The sequence below is a fragment of the Lampetra planeri genome, chromosome 44 (assembly GCF_965212315.1).
Source record: "Lampetra planeri chromosome 44, kcLamPlan1.2.h2, whole genome shotgun sequence".
NCBI lineage: Eukaryota > Metazoa > Chordata > Hyperoartia > Petromyzontiformes > Petromyzontidae > Lampetra > Lampetra planeri.
Window position 1 is genome coordinate 3,501,900 of NC_136150.1, and position 23,207 is coordinate 3,525,106.

The 23,207-nt window shown below is 55.4% G+C and overlaps 2 protein-coding genes across 2 annotated transcripts; one reads left to right on the plus strand and one right to left on the minus strand.

Moving 5' to 3' along the window:
- The first annotated feature begins 3,557 nt into the window (after positions 1-3,557).
- LOC144732810 (carboxypeptidase A1-like) lies at positions 3,558-13,008 on the plus strand. Its single transcript, XM_078614418.1, has 11 exons — positions 3,558-3,707; positions 4,130-4,211; positions 5,434-5,568; positions 5,827-5,937; positions 6,424-6,525; positions 7,163-7,264; positions 7,668-7,778; positions 7,992-8,082; positions 8,590-8,789; positions 11,866-11,950; positions 12,635-13,008. Exons 1-11 carry the CDS (start codon positions 3,628-3,630, stop codon positions 12,820-12,822), a joined length of 1,287 nt encoding a protein of 428 aa, XP_078470544.1. The 5' UTR covers positions 3,558-3,627; the 3' UTR covers positions 12,823-13,008.
- Positions 13,009-15,567: 2,559 nt separating this feature from the next.
- Positions 15,568-22,504, minus strand: LOC144732809 (transmembrane prolyl 4-hydroxylase-like). The gene is given in 8 exon segments (XM_078614417.1): positions 15,568-16,106; positions 16,109-16,356; positions 17,011-17,134; positions 17,944-18,034; positions 18,617-18,802; positions 19,115-19,334; positions 19,666-19,747; positions 21,481-22,504. Coding segments are annotated over 8 exon segments (1,257 nt in total). The 5' UTR covers positions 21,742-22,504; the 3' UTR covers positions 15,568-16,061.
- Between the last annotated feature and the right edge of the window lie 703 nt (positions 22,505-23,207).

Genomic DNA, 23,207 nt, shown 5'->3' on the forward strand with positions numbered 1-23,207 from the left:
ACGTCGTGCTTTTACGACGGCATCGACGCCTTTACAGTAGCAACTTTACGTCGCCGCTTTTACGACGGCCTCGACGCCTTTACGGCAGACACTTTACGTCGCCGCTTTTACGACGGCTTTAACACCTTTACGGCAGAAACTTTACGATGTCAACTTTACGTCTCCGCTTTTACGACGGCAACCTTACGACGGCAACTTTATCTCCGCTTTTACGACGGCAACTTTACGGCGGCAACTTTATCTCCGCTTTTACGACGGCAACTTTACGGCGGCAACTTTACGACGCCGCTTTTACGACGGCAACTTTACGGCGCCGCTTGGAAGGAGGGATAAATCCGATGGTCTGTAAAGCGCTTTGTCGCAGGGCCGTGACAACCACCAACAACAATAACAACGACAACGACGACAACAACAACAAAGAACACGGCAGGAGTGCAAAGTACGAAGGGTAAACAAATCACTTAACACATTTATACAACTCGACTCCTCATAATAAAGGTTGTTTTGTGTTAGTAGAAACGTTGTGTCGTGAAACCCCTCCACCACCCGACACAGCCAGGAAGGTTTGTCGCGTAAACACAACGCGCCAATAGTTACTAGTGTAGTGTATAGTGTAGTGTATAGTGTAGTGTATAGTGTAGTGTATAGTAGTGTAGTGTATAGTGTAGTGTATAGTAGTGTAGTGTATAGTGTAGTGTATAGTAGTGTATAGTGTAGTGTGTAGTGTAGTGTATAGTGTAGTGTATAGTGTAGTGTATAGTGTAGTGTATAGTGTAGTGTATAGTAGTGTAGTGTATAGTGTAGTGTATAGTAGTGTAGTGTATAGTGTAGTGTATAGTAGTGTATAGTGTAGTGTGTAGTGTAGTGTATAGTAGTGTAGTGTATAGTGTAGTGTATAGTGTAGTGTATAGTGTAGTGTATAGTAGTGTAGTGTATAGTGTAGTGTATAGTATAGTGTATGGTGTAGTGTATAGTGTAGTGTAGTGTATAGTGTAGTGTATAGTGTAGTGTATAGTAGTGTATAGTGTAATGTAAACACTACACTATACAGGATCCGCATGAGCCCATTTAGGGGACGTCCATAAATGACGTCACGCACCTGGGGGGGGGTCAGACATTTGTGACGATGTGTGACGAGGGGGGGGGGGGGGTTGAGAAATGTGACGTCACATCAAAATGCGCAACTTTAAATAAATATAGACAACACGTTCTACTTAAAGACTTTTTAATAAATGTTTTCTCCTACAACATCAGAGCGCAGCGCCACATTAAATACGCACTACAATGACAATAGTTTAAAGCGATTTGAAGCATGTTTTATTTTTTTGGGGGGGGAGGGGCAGATCTTTGTGACGTCATATTTCAGGGGGGGGGGTCTGACTTTTTGTGACGCCGTGTGACGAGGGGGGGGGGGTCAAAAATCGTCCAAAATCGCGTGACGTCATTTATGGACGGCCACTGAGTGATGATTCGATTCGCGCTCACTTCTCCAGGAACGCATCTTTGAGCGCTAAACGAGGTCTTGCCTGTCCTCTATACTGACGTTTCGGACAAGGGCCTTTGCCGGTAGCGCATACAACGGTATAAAAGGCACCCGCCCCCCCTTTGCAAGACGCTAGGTAGCATCGCTCATCACAATCTTCAGTCGCCTGACGACAAAACCCGCGACACTTTCAAGAACCCGCAGGACTGACGCATTCCCCAGCACAGATGTCGCCTTCCCCACCAGCGAGGGGAGATTCCGGGCAAAACCAGGACAGGTGGCTACCCCACCCTGACCACCGCGCCACCGTTTGTGTACCTGTCAACCCACGATGGTTTAAGGGGTTGACAGGTACGCTACTATACACTACACTATACACTACACTACTAAATAGCTGTCAACCCATACGGTTTATACCGCGTATTCTTGTACAGGGAAATTGAGTTTTCAGGTCCATACGGCGTACAGCCGTTTCAATACGGGCAAACAAAAAAAAGTGTGTCTGTGTGTTCTTGGTTCTTTCGGTAAAGTCACGTAGAATGGAAATAATAAAATAATAAAAATAAAACATTAAATAATTCTCACGACGTTTCGGCCACAACGCAAGCAGCCGTCCTCAGGTGAAGACCAGGTCTGTCGGAAAGACAGACCTGGTCTTCTTCATTCAGACGCTGTCTCCCCGACAGACCTGGTCTTCACCTGATGACGGCTGCTTGCGTTGTGGCCGAAACGTCGTGAGAATTGTATTTGATTATGTTTTATTTTTATTATTTTATTATTTCCCTTCTACGTGACTTTACCGAAAGAACCAAGAAGATGAATCCCTACAGTCACGAAAGCTTTAAATCGAAATACTAAATAGCTGTCAACCCATACGGTTTCACCCCGTATTCTTGTACAGGGAAATTGAGTTTTCAGATCCACACGGTGGACAGCCGTTTCAATACGGGCACAAAAAAAAAGTGTCTTTGTGTTTCTCCCTTGTGATGGGACTTGGTGTGGTATGAACATGTAGGTGTATAAGGGGCACGGGGTGACCAATACGGTCTGCGTTGGTCTGTAATAGGATAGGCAGCACTGATATAATGACGTTGACAGGGACACGTTTGGCACCGGCACCGCGGGAACCTCAGTGACCCCCCTTTACCTGAAGGGAGAGAAAAAAAACCCAAGTACTCCTCAAACAGGAGGCTCGCCACCCACCTGGGCAGATCAATAACCCCATCCGTGGCGATCGATGTGGCTCCGTGCGGGCAGGCGAGCGGTGAGTGCAGCTCGTGTTGGGGTGAGGGGGTGAGGGTCAGTGCCAGCCAGCTGTGTGCGTACCCACGGCTGGCTGGGGTGGGTGGGATCGGGTCAAACATCGTCGGCTTCCAACATCGCACGGGCATCGTTATCGTAGGGACGCCAGGGTTGTGAACGCCTTTCGCTTCAAATCAACAATTGCACGGGTCGATTCCCGACCCGGGCACCTTTCTGCGTGGCGTTAGTCTCGTGGTGCCTTCTCCCCAGGGTCCTGCACGGGTTCCCTCCGTGTTCTCCGGCTTCCTCCTCCCATAGCTAAACCCACACCCACAGTGGAACTGCCGTTGACCAAAACATCCCGACGGTGTAAAAAAAAAAAACTATAAAAACCTATTGTATGTAAATCATTTTAATGGGACCGCACAGCGACATAGCCTCCTATCGCAAACAACTTGGCAGGACCCTCCCGACAAAGAGGCTCGAGACTCAGTGAGGTTCTCCTGGCCAAACGAGCGGGAATCGTCATCCAAAAATAAATCGGCCGCAAAAAAACTCTCCGTAAATCTGAGCAGAAAGCGATTCGCGTTCGCTACGAAATCTCGTCGCGATAAAAAGTCCCGTGTCCCTCTTCTGCGTACCGATGTATCTCTCCGTGCGCGTCTGTGTGTCCCCCCCCCCCGGTGTATCTGTGCGTACCACCTGTCCGTACCGTGTCCGTACTGTGGACCCACCCCAGTGCCCGAGCACCTGGCCCTGTTTACCTGCCTCCCGTCTGCCGACGTTCTCACGCGATAACGGCTCGGTGACGATGACGACGCCGCTGCTGCTGCTGCTCCCCGCGGATTTAAAAGGCGATCGGCGCAGTGGGCCAAGTCACCTCGTCGCGCCCTTGAGACGCCATGGCTCCCCTCCTCCTCCTCCTGCTCATCGCCGCCACGGCCCTCGGGCCCGCGGCAGCCAACCTGCGCATCTTCGCGGGGTGAGTGGGGAGTCTCACCTGGGTTGTCACCGGAGTCTCACCTGGGTTGTCACCTGGGTCTCAGTTGGGTCATCGCCTGGGTCTCACCCCGGGTTCCCCTGCGCACACCGAAGCTCACCTGGGCGAGATGAGATAGATCGAGGTGATGCTCATTGATGAGCTGGTAAGGGGCACACTGGATTTGCAATAGAGAGGCCGTATTAGCCAGGGCGGCCGCTGGTCTCGAACCGCGAGCCTCTGCAACACGTGGCAAACGCATTGCCGCTCGCCTATGTCACCGTTCAACATGGCGGGGGGGGGTGGGGGAGATGATGATGATGTTGATTGTGGTAATGATGGTGATGATTTTGATGGTAATGATGTTGGTTGTGGAGGTTGTGGTGGCCATGATGACGATGGTTGTGGCGCTGGTGGTGACACAGGCAGCAGGTGCTGCGGATTGTGCCCACGTCGGAGAGCCACGTGAAGGTCCTGCAGCAGCTGGAGAGCGACGAGTCGCTGCAGGTGACCGCTCCACCCGCACACTCGCCCACTCACCACCCGCACACTCGCCCACTCACCACCTGCACACTCGCCCACTCACCACCCGCACACTCGCCCACTCACCACCCGCACACTCGCCCACTCACCACCCGCACACTCGCCCACTCACCACCCGCACACTCGCCCACTCACCACCCGCACACTCGCCCACTCACCACCTGCACACTCGCCCACTCACCACCCGCACACTCGCCCACTCACCACCCGCACACTCGCCCACTCACCACCCGCACACTCGCCCACTCACCACCTGCACACTCGCCCACTCACCACCCGCACACTCGCCCACTCACCACCCGCACACTCGCCCACTCACCACCCGCACACTCGCCCACTCACCACCTGCACACTCGCCCACTCACCACCTGCACACTCGCCCACTCACCACCTGCACACTCGCCCACTCACCACCCGCACACTCGCCCACTCACCACCTGCACACTCGCCCACTCACCACCTGCACACTCGCCCACTCACCACCCGCACACTTGCCCACTCACCACCCGCACACTCGCCTACTCACCACCTGCACACTCGCCCACTCACCACCTGCACACTCGCCCACTCACCACCTGCACACTCGCCCACTCACCACCAACACACTCGCCCACTCACTACCCGCACACTCGCCCACTCACCACCCGCACACTTGCCTACTCACCACCCGCACACTCGCCCACTCACCACCCGCACACTCGCCCACTCACCACCTGCACACTCGCCCACTCACCACCAACACACTCGCCCACTCACCACCCGCACACTCGCCCACTCACCACCCGCACACTCGCCCACTCACCACCAACACACTCGCCCACTCACCACCCGCACACTCGCCCACTCACCATCAACACACTCGCCCACTCACCACCTGCACACTCGCCCACTCACCACCAACACACTCGCCCACTCACCACCTGCACACTCGCCCACTCACCTACCCACGATCTCATCAACAACACACACTCTCAATCACAATCGCCCCCTGATGCCCCCCTCCCCTTTGTAACCCCCCTACTCTCAGCTTTGGCTGGGCCCTTTCCTCCGTGACCCCTTTCCCGTACCCCCCACCCCCGGCCCCCCCCGTGTTCCCATTCCCCCATGACCCCACTCCTCCGTGACCCCCTCCGTGACGGTGCCCCCCACCCCACCCATCCTAACCCACGTGCCCCGCCCCTCGCAGCTGGATTTCTGGAGGCCCGCGTCACGCGTGGGCCTCCCTGCGGACGTGCGCGTCCCCGTGGAGGCCCAGGAAGTCGTGGCCCGGACCCTGCAGGGGGCTGGGCTATCCCCCCAGGTCATGATCCCCGACATCGAGGTGAGGCTCGGGGAGAGGGGGGGGGTGGAGTGACACGGGGACACGGGGGGACGGGGGACCAGCGAGGACGTGCGGATATATTCTGCGACATGGAGACGAGAGAACACGAGATATGGGGGCAGAGTGACCAGTGGACGTGGGGAGAAGGTGATACGGATACACGGGGCCACGGCGAGAGGGGGACATGGAGACTCTGGGATGTGTACCAGCCCCACACTGAACCCTCTCTGCTCCCCACCCCCCCTCCACCCCCCACAGTTGCTCACGAAAGCGGAGCGCGCTGAGATGGCAGCGGCCCGCAGGGCGCAGTCGCTGGCTGCTCGCAGCACCGACACCTTCAACTACGAGAGCTACCACGTCCTGCCCGAGGTACGGACGCCACCGCCGACGACAACTGCAGCGTCACGCACAACGCCACCATCAACAATAACAGCACAATAGCACCACCATCGTTAAAACCGCCAAAACAAACAAATAATGCCAACATCGCCACCGCCAACGTTAGCAATGCCACCAATATTCTTGGTTCTTTTGGTCACGTCGAAGGGAAATAATGAAATAATAAAAATATAAACCAATTTAAAAAATGTTTTATATTTTTGTTATTTTATTGTTTCCCTTCTACGTGACTTTACCAAAAGAACCAATAATATGAATCCCTGCAGTCACAAAAGCTTTAAATCAAAATGCCACCAATGTCAACAGGTGCGACACAAACACCACCAACTGCGGCATTAACGCCACCAGCGACAGCATCAATAGCAACACTCAAGTGGCCTTGCCTAAACATGCCAATTTTGAATCGAAGAAAACAACATTACGGTATCAATCTCGTCGTCGTGCGGTCGTGCGCAGATCAACACGTGGATGCAGGACATGGTGCGCGAGTACCCAAGCCTCGTGAGCCTTATCAACATCGGATCCACGTACGAGAATCGCGACATCCCCGTGCTCAAGGTAACGTAGTCCCCCGCCTGGTGCCCCCCCCACGTGGTGCCCACCCCACCTGTGGTGCCCCCCCCCCCGCGTTGTGCCCCCCCACGTGGTTCCCACCCCACGTGGTGCCCACCCCGCGTTGTGCGTGCTGATAATTGAACCCTGACGGGGGGGGGGGGAAACGTGCGTCGGAGGCTATCGAACCCATGTGTGTGCCACGATCTCTCCTGCCACGTTGTGCCACGTTTCTACCAAACGTACCAATTGCTCATTGGCTTCATTTGGTCCGTTCGTCGCGATGTATCGACGACGAACGGCTTGCGGTGCCCACTCCGCATTTCCACCTTGTCCAAAACGCGCGGCCGCTACGCGCATACCCTCTAACACTCGCCCAGTATCCAGCGCTTCGCTACGAGCGGATGGCAGCGAGGCGGTGCCGTGCCGAGCTGCCCGTTCTCGCCGTTTAAACGTGGCGGCCACGGCAGGGGGAAACGCAGATGAGCGAGGTCACGTCCGCCGCGGAGACGGAGCGACGAGACGGATATCGGCTCGTGCACGGGCACCGGCTCGGTTCAGGGCCCCGAGAGGCGGCGACGGCCTGGCGAGGCCTTCACGCGCCAGCGAGGCGACCGTGACCGCCGTGCCTGCGTGCGTGCAGATCGGCGCTGGTGGCGGGTCCAAGCCGGCCATCTTTGTGGCCACAGGCATTCACGCTCGCGAGTGGGTCACCGTGGCGACGGGCATCTGGATCGCCAAGAAGGTACGCGAGGCCCGGTGGCTGAGCGGCGATGCCGACGATGCCGACGATGGTGAAGGGTGAAAGCGGTGATGCTGCTTGTGACGATGGTGGTGATGGTGGTGGTGACGTGGATGGCGACTGTGAGGATAATGATACCGGTAGTGATGACTGTGTTGTCTCTGATGGTTATGATAATGGTGGTGGTGATGCAGACGGTGACAGTGGCGATCATGATCGCGTGTGGCCGTGACTGATGATGACTGCTGACCAGTGGTGCCGATTATCCTAGGAAGCACTGTGGTGCTTTCAGATAATGATGATAGTGGCATTGTAGCGACATGAATGGCTCGTGTTTATCATGATTAATTCTGATGACCAAAGCCGATGATGATGATGATGCTGACCAACCCCCCAACCCCCGCAGCTCGTGAGCGAGTACGGGCAAGACTCGGCCATCACCTCTCTGCTCAACACCATGGACTGGTACTTTGAGATCGTCGCCAACCCCGACGGCTACGTGTACACCCACGAGCGCGTGAGACTCCCCCCCACTTGCCCGACACACACACACAAAGTTGCCCCGTGCAGCCCACGCAGGCCGTCGCGAGCGAGGTAGCAGCGTACGGTTCATACGCACACACCACCGCCACGGCGTTAACCAGGGCGGCCTGGCACATTAGAACCGTGAAACTCTGTGCCACGTCAATTCCTCCGATGACCCCGCTGACCTCTGAACTCCGCCGTGCAGGACCGCATGTGGCGCAAGACGCGCTCCCAGTACTCTGGAAACTCCTGCGTGGGAACCGACCCCAACCGTAACTTCGCCGCTGGATTTGGAGGTAGCCACCCGCCCCCCCCTCCCGCCCCTGCACCACACCCGCCCCCTCATGTGCCGTGCCGGTCTTTGTGGTAGCTCTTGTTCCAACAGCGACCTTTACGCGTTTCGATTTAAAGCTTTCGTGACTGCAGGGATTCATCTTCTTGGTTCTTTCGGTAAAGTCACGTAGAAAGAAATTAATAAAATAATAAAAATAAAACATAGTAAAATAATTCTCACGACGTTTCGGCCACAACGCAAGCAGCTACTTGCGTTGTGGCCGAAACGTCGTGAGAATTATTTTATTATGTTTTATTTTTATTATTTCCCTTCTACGTGACTTTACCGAAAGAACCAAGAAGATGAATCCCTGCAGTCACGAAAGCTTTAAATCGAAACAAATACACAATATTTTCTAAACTTTACCGTTTTATTATGTTTTATTGTTATTATTTTATTAATTTCTTTCTACGTGACTTTACCGAAAGAACCAAGAAGACTTTGCGCGTTGTTTGACTCGCGAGTGCAGGCCCGGGCTCCAGCAGCAGCTCATGCACGGAGACGTACCGCGGGCCGAGCGCGCACTCCGAGTCGGAGGTGCAGGCCATCGTGAACTTCGTGCAGGCTCACCCTGAGATCACTAGCTTCATCGACGTCCACTCCTACTCGCAGATGCTCATCTTCCCCTTCGGATACAAGAACCAGCTGGCGCCGGACCACACCGAGCTGGTGTGTATGCCACTGTGTGTGCGTGTGTATGTCTGTGTGTATGTCTGTGTGTGTCTCTCTGTGTGTGTGTCTTTGTGTGTCTGTGTGTGTGTGTGTTTGTCTGTATCTGTATGTCTGTGTGTCTGTGTCTGTGTGGGTGTGTCTGTGTGTGTGAGTGTCTGTGTGTCTGTCTGTGTGTCTGTGTGTGTGTGTCTGTGTGTGTGTAAATGGGCAAGGTTTAGGACTGTGACTCATGCAGCTGCAATGGCTGCTTTGGGTACGCGGTCCAGACCTCCCCGGGAACCCTGGCTGACGGAGGAGGTGTTCAGGTTAATTGAGAAAAAGCGACAGGCCCACTCTCATCGCCTACAGCATCCCACGTCAGAGAATGAGGAGGTTTACCGCAGTCTTCGCTCGGAGGTTCGGAGAGCCGTGAGGCGCTGTAAGGATGGGTGGTGGTCGCGGGTTGCTGAGGAGATGGAGTCTGCCTCAGTAGCCCGCGATCACAAATCACTATTTAACTCCATCAAAAAAGTAACCTGTAGCGCCACACCTATTACCATCATTAGAGGAAAAAACGGTGATCCAATCTCCGACCCCCAGGAACAGGTTTGCAGATTTGCTGAGCATTTCTGTGAGGTCCTGGGGGAGGGAAAATCTCTCAGCCAGGAAAACATCATGGCACAAAGTGGGGATAACCCTGCTGAGGCTGCGGTGCCTCAAATATTGGAAGAGGTCACCCCCTGTGAGTGGCTGGCTGAGGTACCGGCTGTTGAGGAAGTACTGAGGGCGATCCGGAGTCTGAGACCAGGGAAGGCACCGGGCAGAGATGATCTCCCAGGCGAAATGCTGAGGGAGGGTGGCGTTTGTGCACAGACTGCCCTATATGACATCATAACAACAGTCTGGACCACTGGACGGGTTCCGCAGGACTGGAAGGATGCCCTGGTGGTCCCCCTCTTTAAGAAGGGGGACCGTACCGACTGTAACAACTACAGGGGCATCTCACTCCTCAGTGTGCCGGGTAAGGTCCTGGCAAGGATTATTCAACATCGCCTTGCTAGGCATGCTGAGGAGAGGCTTGCGGAGCCCCAATGTGGTTTCAGGAAAGGGCGGTCCTGCACAGATGCCATATTTTCTGTCCGTCTGCTACAGCAGAGGTGTAGGGAATTCCAAAAAGACCTACATCTCTGCTTTATTGACCTGGTCAAGGCCTATGATACCATCAGTAGGACTGGGCTCTGGGTTGTTCTTCGTGCTTTCGGAGTCCCTGACCCTCTGCTCACGATCATTAAGGACCTTCATGATGGTGAGCGGGCCCGGGTAAAACTACGTGGCCGGGAGTCGGAGCCTTTCCCTGTACACCTTGGGGTGCGACAGGGATGTCCTCTGGCTCCCACATTATTTAACATCTATTTCGACTGCGTAGTTCGTGAAGCCTTCAATAGCTGTACCGGGGGAATTTCCATTTGGTACAGATATAATGGGAGGCTGATCGACGCCCGGGTGCGATCAAGGGATGGCTCCCTATTGGTCAACCACGTTATGTATGCCGATGATTTGGTAATAGCTGCTCATTCAGAAGAGGAGTTGGAGACGCTGCTGCTGAGACTGGAGTGTGCCACTAAGAGGTGGGGCCTTACCATCAGCCCCACCAAAACTAAGCACCTGCCTGGGTATTTTGTACCATCGGGCACTCCGCCCCCACAACTCCCAATCGGTGATGGGGCAGTTGTGGAGAGAGTGGAGAGTTTCCCATACCTGGGCAGTGTGCTCATGACCGGCTCCAGTTTATCAGCAGAGGTCTCACTCCGAATCAGTCGAGCGGCAATATCTTTTCATCGGTTGCGTAACGCTGTGTGGAAGCTACCTGGTCTGTCGCTCCGCACGAAGCTTCAGGTCTTCTCGGCCACGGTCATTCCCTCCCTTCTCTACGCTTGCGAAACGTGGACCTCCCTAGTGGAGCATCTTCGCCGGTTGGAAACATTTAGGCTGGCCTGCCTACGATCCATCCTGGGTTTAACCAGGCTGGATTGTGTGAGGAGTTCACAAGTCCTTGAAAGATCTGGGCAAAGTCCCATCAGTGAGCTCCTCCGGCGGGCAAGGCTGCGTTGGCTGGGTCATGTAGCCCGCATGCCCAGCCACCGCATGCCTAAACAGCTTTTGTTCGGCCGGATCGAGGGGGCTAAACGGGCGCGGCACGGGCTAGAGAGGAGATGGAGTGATGTGGTACAGGAGGACGTGGAGCTGAGTGGACTTGCCGATGACTGGTGCCAGCGGTGTCAAGATCGGCCTCAGTGGAGGAGGCTCGTGAAGGACGCTACTGGGCAGTTGGAGGCAGTCGCCCTCCAACAACAACGGAGGGCGGAGGAGCGACGCTCACAACAACGAGCGGAGCGCCGGGTGGCTAAAGCACAGCAAGTTGGCACAGTAGGGGGCACAGGTGGTGCATCAGCCAGTCATCTCGGTCATCTCGGTCAGTCGACCTGTGGCACCTGGGTCTGCCCCGTGACCTCCTGCCAGCGGGCGTTCGACACTTCACGTGGCCTCAGGGTGCACATGGCCTGGCACAAGCGTCGTGGTGACGTCACCGCCACTTAGTGGCGAATGGCGGTTGTTGTGTTGTGTGTGTGTGAGTGTCTGTGTGTGTCTGTGTGTCTGTCTGTGTGTGTCTGTGTGTGTCTGTCTGTCTGTCTGTGTCTGTGTGTGTCTGTGTGTGTGTCTGTCTGTCTGTGTGTGTGTCTGTGTGTGTGTCTGTGTGTGTGTCTGTGTGCGTGTCTGTGTGTGTGCGTTGTGCACCGGTTAGCGTGCCGCGCTATAAACCCGGCGGCCCGAGCTCGATTCCCACTCACGGCCACAGACGCCAGTGACAATTATCTGAACCCGTCCCGGGCCTCCCCTAGGTCGGCTCAGCCTCGAATGAGTACCCGGTGCGGTGTGTAAACATCGCCACTCGGGAAACAAAGGGCGGCCGGGCGTGTTGCTGACCACCCAACCCCCTCTTGTGTGCCGTGCCGGCCTTCACAGGCGCTCGTGAACAATACTCGCCCCAACAGTACGGCGAGGCTATACGGGGGATGTTTGTCTTTGTGTACAGAACAACCTGGCTAAGTCGGCGGTGACTGCCCTCACCTCCCTGTACAACACCAAGTACACGTACGGTCCGATCATCACCACCATCTGTGAGTACTCGCCCTGGTACACGACTCATGCCGGGGGACTCGCACGCTCACGGGACTCACGGTGGCTCTACGGCGGCGGTTCTCAGAGCACGAGTGGTACGCGACGGTCCTGCACGTGTTCCGCTGGGCTGCGATGCAAACGCAGGTTGACCCGGACACAGATACGGAGGTCGACAAACCGAGCACCACTTTGTAGGGAAGTTAACAGCGGTTGTCCGTTGAAGTCTCACCCCTGCTAGCTACAGGAAGGTGGAATTTCTACCACTGTCACAGATGACCACCGCTTCCATGCTCATGTGAGCAGGAAATCACTTTCTCTAACTTGACACCAGCATTTCCCCGTGCATGCCCCATTGGATAAGTCTGTGTGTCCCTCCGTGTCTGTGTTCCGGCCTTCATAGGTGCACGCTAACAGCACTTGCTCCTACAGTCTGTTAAAACTATATGGGGGATCTTTGTCTTTGTGTACCCATGTAGCCCTCTCAAGAACGTCCCTCCGTGTGTAACCGTGTATCCCTCCCTCCGTGTCCTTGTGTATCCCTTTGTGTCTCTGTGTGTGTCCCTGTGTGTACCCATGTATCCCTCTCCACGTGCACCAGTCAAGCAAATCACTTTGATCAGTGGACTCACCGACTGACCTCACTCACCTGTGTATCGTTACCACCTCCGTCTCGTCGGACACAGACCAGGCGAGCGGCGGCTCCATCGACTGGACCTACGAAGCCGCCAAAGTCCGCTACTCGTACTGCTTCGAGCTGCGCGACACGGGCCGCTACGGCTTCATCCTCCCCGCCAACCAGATCCTGCCGACGGCGCAGGAGACCTGGCTCGCCATCAAGGTGATTGCCGAGCACGTGCGCGACAGCTCGTGAGGGAGGCGCGCCGGGGGGGGGGGACAGTCACGCGGAAGAAGCCGTGACGGCGTTACCAGTTCACGTGTCAAGTTGCGTTCGCCTGTGCCGCCGCATTCTGCCCCGACCTCTCGCTGTGACGCGACCCCCCCAGGGGTCGTGACACCGTGACCCCTGTTCCAAATGGAAATAAAACTGGCACATTTATTTGATGCAACACCCCCGGGTCGTCTGTGAAGGTGTCCGCACGAGTGGTGGTGACGATTGGGATGATGATGATGATGGCAAAGAATATTTGTGGTGATGGTCATGGGGGTGGTGGTTGTGAATCACGATGAATATCGTGGAGTTGATGGTGAGAATGTATGTTTGTATGTTGAAATTCTTACGCACCGTATGTAGCCAACCGTGCTAATCGCAAATGCAGGGAAAGGACAACAAACACAAAGAGCAGTTTTAAAGAAATGAATTTTCAATCTGGATGATTGAAAAGTGCATAGTTTCAATGGTTTCCTAATATCAGAAGGAAGAGCATTCCAGAAGGCCGCAGAGGCGCATCTGAAAGCGTGCGATGCAGTGACCGTCTTTGTTCAATGGCTAGCGAAAATCCGCTGAAGGTGGTTGTCATGGTGATGATGGTGGTCATCAAGATCATGGCGGATCATGGTGATAATGATCACAACGGCCGCTCATTACAGAACCACGAGCACACACTCTAGGAATTATAAATTAATTGTATTTAAATAATTCTTCTCCACATTGCACGCGGTCAAAATTCACTTCCCCCCCCCCCCTCCACACCGACACCTGCCCGGGTATCGAACCCTCATCCCAATATAAAGTGCAAACCTCGCGCTCCCAAAACAACGAACGAGACTCTACGCGACTCCAGCAAGACGGCCGGTCACAAAGTCCCGAGAACAGTTCCGACGCCGCTCTGGACACGGCTCGAAAGGTGCAGCCCGGAAAATTTGCTTCTCGGGCCGCTGCTGGTGGGAAGCTCTTCCACTCGAGGGAGCGCTCGATCCCTTCTAGAAGGTACTTGGCCTACTCTTTTGCGCGCTGAGCCAGACGTCTCCGAAGAGGTAGAAGCCACACTTGACCCCACCACACGCAAACCCAATTCAACTGGCTTGAGGCTACCACATTTTTGGAGGCTCTACGGCAGGAGTGGGGAATGTCTGGCCCGCGGGCCGTATGAGGCCCGCGAAATCAGTTGGTCTCTGGCCCTGCCAAGGCAACCGCAGGCGGGACTCGAAATTCAATAAATCTAGGAGCAAACCTGGAAAAGCGGTTGCGAGTATCAACATCATCACCAGCAGCTAACATCACACGCCTCGCCAAAGAGAAGCAGTTCCAGCCATCGCATTAGGGGTGAGTTAATTAAATGTTTGACCAAATATAACGGGCTAATTTTTACGTTGATAATTTTGTGTGGCACGCGAATGATGTTATAAATATCCAAATGGCCCTTGGCAGAAAAAAGGTTCCCCACCCCTGATCGAGGGTGACACATGCAACACTGTCAGCTCCTCCCTCTCTTTAACACGTAGCAGGCTGTCGCGACCAATATTATTCATAATATAGGTTTTTGGGTCAGATCGCGTTATTTATAAATGTGTCGTAACCCTCCACCACCCGACACGGCCAAACAGTAAAAAATGTGTCACGTTTTTCAAAGGACAAAATAATTCACTTTTTTAGCCCACCGGTGTGTTGAAGAGAGAATCAACAGCATTTTAAAATTTGAGTAGAATGCTGTTGATTCTCTCTTTCTTCTCTCTTGTCAGCCCCACTCACGTTTTAGACATCCCCACTCATTCACTAGCCCTGCGCCCCACCCAGGAAGCTCCACCTCCTAGTCGGGTAGCTCCACCCCCTACCCAGGTAGCCCCGCCTACTACTTGGGTAGCCCCACCTCCTAGTCGGTTAACTCTACCCCCCACCCAGGAGTCTCCGCCTACTACTTGGGTAGCTCCACCCCCTAGTCGGGTAGCTCCACCCCCTACCCAGGTAGCTCCGCCTACTATCTGGGTAGCCCCACCCCCTAGTCAGGTAGCTCCCCCCCCCAGGTAGCTCCACCTACTACTTGGGAAGCTCCGTCCTCTGCCCCCATCACGAGTTGAGCAACAGCAGCAGGTTGTGCAGGATGCTTCGGGAGCTACATTGTGGTCAGTAGAAGTCAGTACAGCAAACACGCGCTGTTGTACCGTTGTGCTACCAAGCTGCTACGTCTATGCTCCCCGCCTTCGCCAACCCACACTAGCGAGCACGGTGAAGTTATGGTCAAGTAACCCCCCAACGCAATCGGCGCAGTGTGGGGGGGAGAACCTTCACGGAGCAGTGGATTGACGCAAACATTCTCAGGACCTTCCGCAAGCCCCTGCTGACCGCCACACAAGCACACGCGTGTGACACACTGTGCACACAAAATTGAGGACCTGTCACTTCAACTCTTTAAAATAGTGACTCCATCCCAGCATACGGCTGTAACAGTCGGACCTCAGCAGCTAAGCAGGTTTAAGCCTGGTTAGTACTCGGTAGGGGTAGACACGCCACGAAAGGCGAGTGCTGAAGGCTTGAACTGCAAGGTGCGGCCAGAACATGCCAGAATATATTATTGAATCCATCTGTGTGGAGAATTCAGTGTTTCCCCCCCGTACGCGATGGGGTTTTCTCCGGGTTATCCTGGTTTAACGCCAAATGACATTTGCCAAAATAATTGGCCAAACATCTCAATGTGGCACAACACTCCTGAAAAACAGTCTGGCGACTCAGTGAGGCTCTTCTGGGTAGAGGGCATCATTATTTATGGCCATAGCCTTCGCCCTAGCCTAGGCCTAGGCTAGGCCTTGCCCAGGCCACCCACTCGGTGATGACCAAGTGAAGTGATGCCAACCCCTGCAGCATTCACATTCCAGGACCCACAGGGTGCCGCTCGCTACAATTTCAGTCACATTCTGGGGCCCATGAATTCGCCGAGACAAACACGGGTTGCACACACAAGGGGAACCACTACTGACCAACAGCAACACAAATGAACAAGCACTAATAAATAAAATAAATATAAGATAAACGCACACAGTCATACACACACAGACACACGGTCACACAACAAGGGCTGTGGCCGAGCCAATATCACAGCCACGCTCTGGAATTTCGCGTTTCTCCTCCACAAGCGGTGGACACACGGGTGAACTGAAAAGAACGACTCCACAGTCTTAAGGTCGCCATCCATCCCTCAATCCATCTGTGCGTCCTCACAGCTCCGATCGGCCATCGGGGGCAGCACCAGCGGAGGAGGAGGAGGAGGAGGAGGAGGGGGAACCTCATCATGGCCTGGGCCCCAGGACTGGGGCTTCAGACCGGGCCAAGCGGAGTCAGGGTGGGCGGGTCGCACGGGGTCACGCTGACCCGGCCACGCGGGGTCGAGCAGGCGGGACTGGCGCTGGGCGTCCGGGTCGACGTTCACCCAGAGTCGTGCGGTCCAGCGGGCGCCGCGCACGACTGCGCAGTCGCCCTGCAGAGAGTAGTCGTCCAGCTCGCCCACCCAGCCTACACAGACAAAGACAAAGTTACCCGGTTATCGCCTTTAACAGGACTGCATGGCGTCATCTGGTACCAACACCATGTGAGACTGGGCTCTAGGAAAAGCTGTCTCGGGTGTGGACCAATCGATTTCAAGGAGAGTGCATACATGATCAGAGTTGTGTTTTTTGTTTGCATTCCGACCGCAGGTGTTGTGGTCAATGCAAACATGACTCTATACTCTTTGTTTTTTTCGATAAAGTCACGTAGGTAAAACAAATGAAAATTTAATTTAATTAAATCACGACGTTTCGGAGGCAACACAAGCTTCCGTCTTCAGGTGGCACCGTCACAGCAAAATTACTGTATCAAGTAAAGAACAAACATGACTCCTTGTAAAAAAAGGTGTCAGTTTTGTTGCCAGATAAAAGGGTAAAAAAAACAATTATCATATTTTGCTACTGGCAAAGGAGGTTTCAACGATGAGCAGATGCCGTGAGAGATTACCTACTGAGGCCGGTCCGGCGCACGACGGGGTGATGTCTAGCCAGCACCACGCCCGGCCAGCGCCGATTAATTACAACTCGCATTCGGTGCTCATTTAAAGCTGAGTAAACCTATGATCTACGCAGCAGTGGATAGAGCACGGCTGATTGCGGTGTGCGACCGTCCCGGACCCACCACGGCCATCCGACAGGTGGTTGTACCACAGCAGAGCGCTGCCGGCGTGTGGGGTGACGCGCAGGTTGGCGCGGGAGCAGTGGGCGCGCATGTCACTCATGTCCACGTCGCCTCGCACCAGGTCCTGCGCCCACACGCACAGACACACAAAGACAAAAATCACCAGCTTTAACGGACTGTTGGGGAAAGTGCTGTTCGGGGAGCACCTATGAAGGCCGGCACGGCACACGAGGGCGTGTGTGGCCAGCAAGCACGCCCAGCCGCCTTTGGCTCCCTTGTGGCGATGTTTATGCATCGTACCATGTATTCATTTACGGCCGAGTCAACCTAGGGGAGGCCCAGGACTGGTTCGGATACACCCCACTGTTATTGGCTGCGAGCGGGAATCGAACTTGGATCGGCAGGTTCGTAAGGCAATGCGTTAACCACTGCTGCACATTCCGCAAACACGCACAGACGCATGCACGTGCACATGCGTGTGATCACACTTGGACTCAAGGCTTTATTTCTTATCGTGTGAATATTTGTGGAGCACGATGGGAGAGTCAACTTAGCCACGGCCAGAAATAGCACAGCACACACAGACACACGCCTCGCTCACCATTCATAAATACTCAGACGCACTGCTCACTCACGCATGCATCACCACTCACACACTACTCGCACATACATCACCACTCACACACACCTCACTCACCACTCACACACACTTCGCTCACCATTCACGCATACATCACCACTCACACACACTACTCACTCACGCATACCTCACCACTCACACACACCTCACTGACCAGTCGTACACAATACTCACACACACAACTCACCACTTGAACACACTACTCATACATACCCCTCACCACTCACCCACCACCCACACACCTCACTCACTGTCCACTTACACCCCTCTCCGATTCCCCTCCCTTCGCTCACCGAGGAATCGAAGGTCCGGTTGTCCGCGGCAGGAAACGCCGTCTCTCCGCCCTCCTCCACGTCATTTAGAAACACCAACACCGTGACATAGCTACACACACACAGGTGACACCAACACCGTCACACAGCCACACACACACACAGGTGACAGCAGCACCGTGACATAGCCACACACACACAGGTGACACCAACACCGTCACAGCTACACACACACAGGTGACACCAACACCGTCACACAGCCACACACACACAGGTGACACCAACACCGTCACATAGCTACACACACACAGGTGACACCAACACCGTCACACAGCCACACACACACACACAGGTGACAGCAGCACCGTGACATAGCCACACACACACAGGTGACACCAACACCGTCACATAGCTACACACACACACAGGTGACACCAACACCGTCACATAGCTACACACACACACAGGTGACACCAGCAGCATCACATAGCCACACACACACAGGTGATACCAGCACCGTGACACAGCCACACACACACACAGGTGACACCAACACCGTGGCATAGCCACACACACACACAGGTGTCAGCAGCAGCGTCACATAGCCACACACACAGGTGACACCAGTACCGTGACAAAGCTACATACACAGGTGACCCCAACACCGTCACGGTGCGTGCCACCCCCCACGTACCGGCATGGCGTTTCCGCCGTGTGATGGTGCTGCGCCAGCATGCGCGTGTGGGCACACACGGTGCGCGCGTCCGTGGCTCCGCTGTCGCGGTGGGCGCGCTCGTGCCCGCCCTCCGCCAGCACGTGCACCTGCACGGGCTCGCCCGCCTCCACCAGCGCCCGTGGCAACCCCGTCAGGTGCACCACCCTGCGGCGGCGGCAACAGCAGTAGCAGCAGCGGCGGCGGAAGCAGCAAAGGATGAGCAACAGCAGTATCAGCAGCAATATCACCGGAATCAGCGGTGTCAGCATCAGCAGCACTGCAGCAGCGCCAGCACTTCACCATGTCACCACGCCCACGAGTACCGCAATCCCCACGAGCAACACCGCCACCGCTGGGCTAGCACCACCAGCATCAACACCACCATCAATATCGCCACGAGCACCACCATCGACACCACCATCACCACCCACACCGCCCTCTCATCCACCGGGTATGCCCGCACCCCGCCCGCCGTACCTGTCACTGAGCGAGCGCAGCACCTGCGGGGCGCCGGCTCTCTGGTTGAGCCACGCGTTCCACGCGTTGGTGCGGTGCGCGTCGGCGGCGGCGGCAGCGTCGTCGCCCGTGGCGGCGTCGTGGCTTCCCGCCGGTGGGGCCCGCACCTCGTGCAGCCCGGCGCGCCGAGCCAGCTCCTCCAGCTCCCGGCACTCGGCAAGGGAGAGCATGGCCGACACTTCTACATGCGCGGGCACACGCACGGGTACACGCATGGGCACACGCGGGTATACGCCGGGTACATGAACACAGCGGCGGCAGCAGCAACTGCAGCCGCCACGCGCCACCGACACCCCTTTTCCACTGGCACATCCGAACCGAGCCAGTGTGCGTCCCCCTCATGGTGCGGATCGTTTTCCACTGACCATTTGCCAAGCCGAGGTGGCCTCCAAACTGCGCTACGCCGCCCTAACAAAACGACGTCGGAATCAACTCGGGGCCAAGCAGGGCCGTGGACAGGGCTTGGTAAAGGGCCAGAATGCATCATGGTAGCCGGGGTGCCTCGCACTCACCAAACAGCAGAGGCTTGAGGCTCAGCGTGGTCACATGACTCAGCACCCCGGGCACGAGGTGACTTGCGCGCACGTGACCTACCTGTGGGGTAACGGGGGAGGGGTGGGGGTTATTTTGAAGCACCCATTTCATTCTCACACTTCACATCTCAAATCGCCTCCCGTTTACTATGCCGCCATCTTTTCAAATACCTCGTCCTTACATCTTTCCGTGGCCTTGACGCACCTCATCTCACCTCTTTTTATGTCCCCCCTCATCCTCTTGGTTTCCAATCTTCTCTCGGTCCCTCCTCCTCCCAGTACCCAATCCCCTTTCCGCTCCTTCTCCCTCCTTGCACCCCTCTGCTGGAATCAACTCCCCCTGTATATTGAGCAGCACAGCCTATAGACTCAGCACAGTCCATAGACTCAACACTGCTCATAGACTCAACACTGCACCGTAGACTCAGTACTGCACCGTAGACTCAGCACTGCACTGCACCATAGACTCAACACTGCACCATAGACTCAGCACAGTCCATAGACTCAACACTGCTCATAGACTCAACACTGCACCGTAGACTCAGCACTGCACCGTAGACTCAACACTGCCCATAGACTCAGCACTGCACCATAGACTCAGGACTGCATCGTAGACTCAGCACTGCACCATAGACTCAGCACTGCACCGTAGACTCAGCACTGCACCATAGACTCAGCACTGCACCAGACTCAACACTGCACCATAGACCCAACACCACCCATAGACTCAACACCACCCATAGACTCAACACTGCCCATAGACTCAACACTGCACTATTGACTCAGCACTGCCCATATCTACAACACAGCCCATAGACTCAACACTACACCATAGACTCAGCACAGTCCATACACTCAACACTGCCCATACACTCACTGCCCATAGACTCAACACTGCCCATACACTCAGCCCCCCCACCTCCTAACCCCCCTTAAGTCTCCCCCTTAAACCCTCCCCACCTCTTCTCCACTGCCCATTCCCTTCCTCTTCCCTCCCCTGACCCCTCCACTGCTTGGCGTCCCTCCCCTATCGCCCTTTCGTGTGACCCCCCCACCCCCCGGGCGTGCCCTCTGTTACGGTCATCCCCAATTCATCGGCCCTGGCATGGCCACCTTGACACCCAACTCGCTCGATCGCCGTCACCGCCGTTCAACTCCGTAAAGCGCCTTAAGCTAAGGCGGTGCGCTCCGGAGAAACCTAAAATAAGATCGGATTCCATGGCTACCAACCCATACGGTTTAACCCTCTTGTACAGGGAAGTTGAGTTCAGGTCCATATGTGTTTGTGTATTTGTTTGTGTTTCTGCCTTGCGATGGAACCTTGTAGGATGAACGTTGAGATTTGTGAGCGGCACGGGGTGACCAACAAGGTCTGATTTGGTCTGTAACAAGGTAGGCAGCACTGATAAGGGGTTGACAGGTATTATTATAGATAGAGACCCATAGAGATCCAAAGAGACCCACAGAGATACATAGAGACCCACATATATTGCTTACCTGTCAACCCATACGGTTTACCCCGTATTCTTGTAGAGGGACATTTAATTTTCAGATCCATACGGCGTACAGCCGATTCAAATGACCAAAATAAAATGTGTTTGTCTGTGCGTTTGTGTTTCTCCCTTGTGATGGAACTTTGTAGGATGAACGTTGAGATGTATAAGGGATAAGGGACACGGGGTGACCAACACGCCCTGAATCTGTCTGTAATAAGCTGGGCAGCACTGAGAAGGCATTGAGATCTATAGAGATGTGGGCGTAGTGGGGGGGGGGTGGTGGCGAGGGGGTCCCCACCTTAATCCCCTCCATGCGCGGCAGCTGGAAGGGGGGCAACCGGGACCCCCTTTGCTCATCCCCTTGGTGTCCCCCGGGTCCCGTGGTGGGGGGGGGCGGCGCGGACCCCTCTGCGTGGGGCTCGGGGGGGTCCCCGCGCGGCCCCCCGCTGTAGTGCACGTACATGAGTAGCACGATGATGTTGAGGATGTAGACGTGGGCGAACACCATCACCGCCACGAAGTAGGCGCGCGAGCACACGCCGCCGTCGGTGCGTCCCATCGCGGCTGATGGGGGGTGGTGGTGGTGGTAAGGTGACTGTGGTGGTGGTGATAGTGGTGGTGGTGATAGTGGTGGTGGTGATGATATTGGTGGTGGTGATATTGGTGGTGGTGGTGATGATAGTGGTGGTGGTGGTGATAGTGGTGATAGTTGGGGGTGGTGGCGATGATATTGATCGTGGTGATATTGGTGGTTGCGATAGAGGTGGTGATGATGATTATATGGTGGCGATGATAGTGGTGGTGATGATGGTGGTGATGGCGGTGAAGTTGGTTTTGATGATGGGTTGGTCTCCCTTTTTCGTGTGGCTTTGTTGATGGTGATGGTGTTTGTTGTTGTTGGTGGTAACCGGAGCGACGGCGATGATGGTGGTGGTGATGTTCCTAATGCTTGCGGTGATGGCGCGGATATTACAGACGATGATGATGGTGGTGGTGAAGGTGATGGTGGTGAAGGTGATGGTGGTTGATGTTCGTAATCCTTGCGGAGTTGGTGATGTTCGTGGTGATGGGGGGGGCGGGTTGATGGTGGCGATGGTCGCGTCCGTGTCCACGTGATCACGTCAGCAATTAAAACCCCGTCACGTTGCTGCCGATGGCGATGTTGTTGATGATGTTGTCGTTGTTGATGATGTTGTTGTTGATGATGTTGATGTTGTCGTTGATGTTGTTGTTGATGATGTTGTTGTTGTTTCCCGAACCGCGATGAGGCCTCGCCCGCAACCCGCCCGCGACGACGGAGGCTGCGCGCTAATTGGTCACGTGACGCCAATTAACTCGGCCCGGATCACCAGGCGACGGCCTCACCACCCAAACAATAAACAAACAACAACAACAACGACGTGCCGCGGCTTTTAGCCTCCTTCCCCCCACAATGAACGCACAGAAACGTCGCGAATTGCTCGATGTCGCCCGCGATTTGTCGCCGTTCGCCGGCTGCAGCCCTGAGGCCCCTCAGCTGATATCGCCGCCGGTGACGTCACGCAGACAGAGGCAACGCCACCTGGAGGAGGGGGGGTGGACCTAAACCTTGGAGCGAGGCGACCGCGCGACACGAGTCGGTGTTTTTAAAAGCGTGTGGGCCACGTCTTGAAGAGGCAGAAGCGCAGCCCCTGCAATGGGTCGCTCACTCCGCCGTTCGCCGGCCGGGCGGCTGCAGCCCTGAGGCCCCACGGCTGAAATCGCCGCCGGTGACGTCAGCGCAGACAGAGGCAACTCCCAACCTGGTGGGGGAGGGGTGTGGACCTAAACCGTGGAGCGAGGCGACCGTGGCAAAGCGTCGGTGTTTTCAAAAGCGGGTGGGTCACGTCTTATAGAGGCAGAGGCGCAGCCCTGCAATGGCTCGCTCACGCCGCCGCTGGTGATGGAATGGGCCTCCCACTGGGCGGAGCTCTGGAAGGTGCTTTGGCCTACTCTTCCACGGTCTTAGCACCAGGACCGAGCTTCTTTCTCACCCCCCCCCCCCCC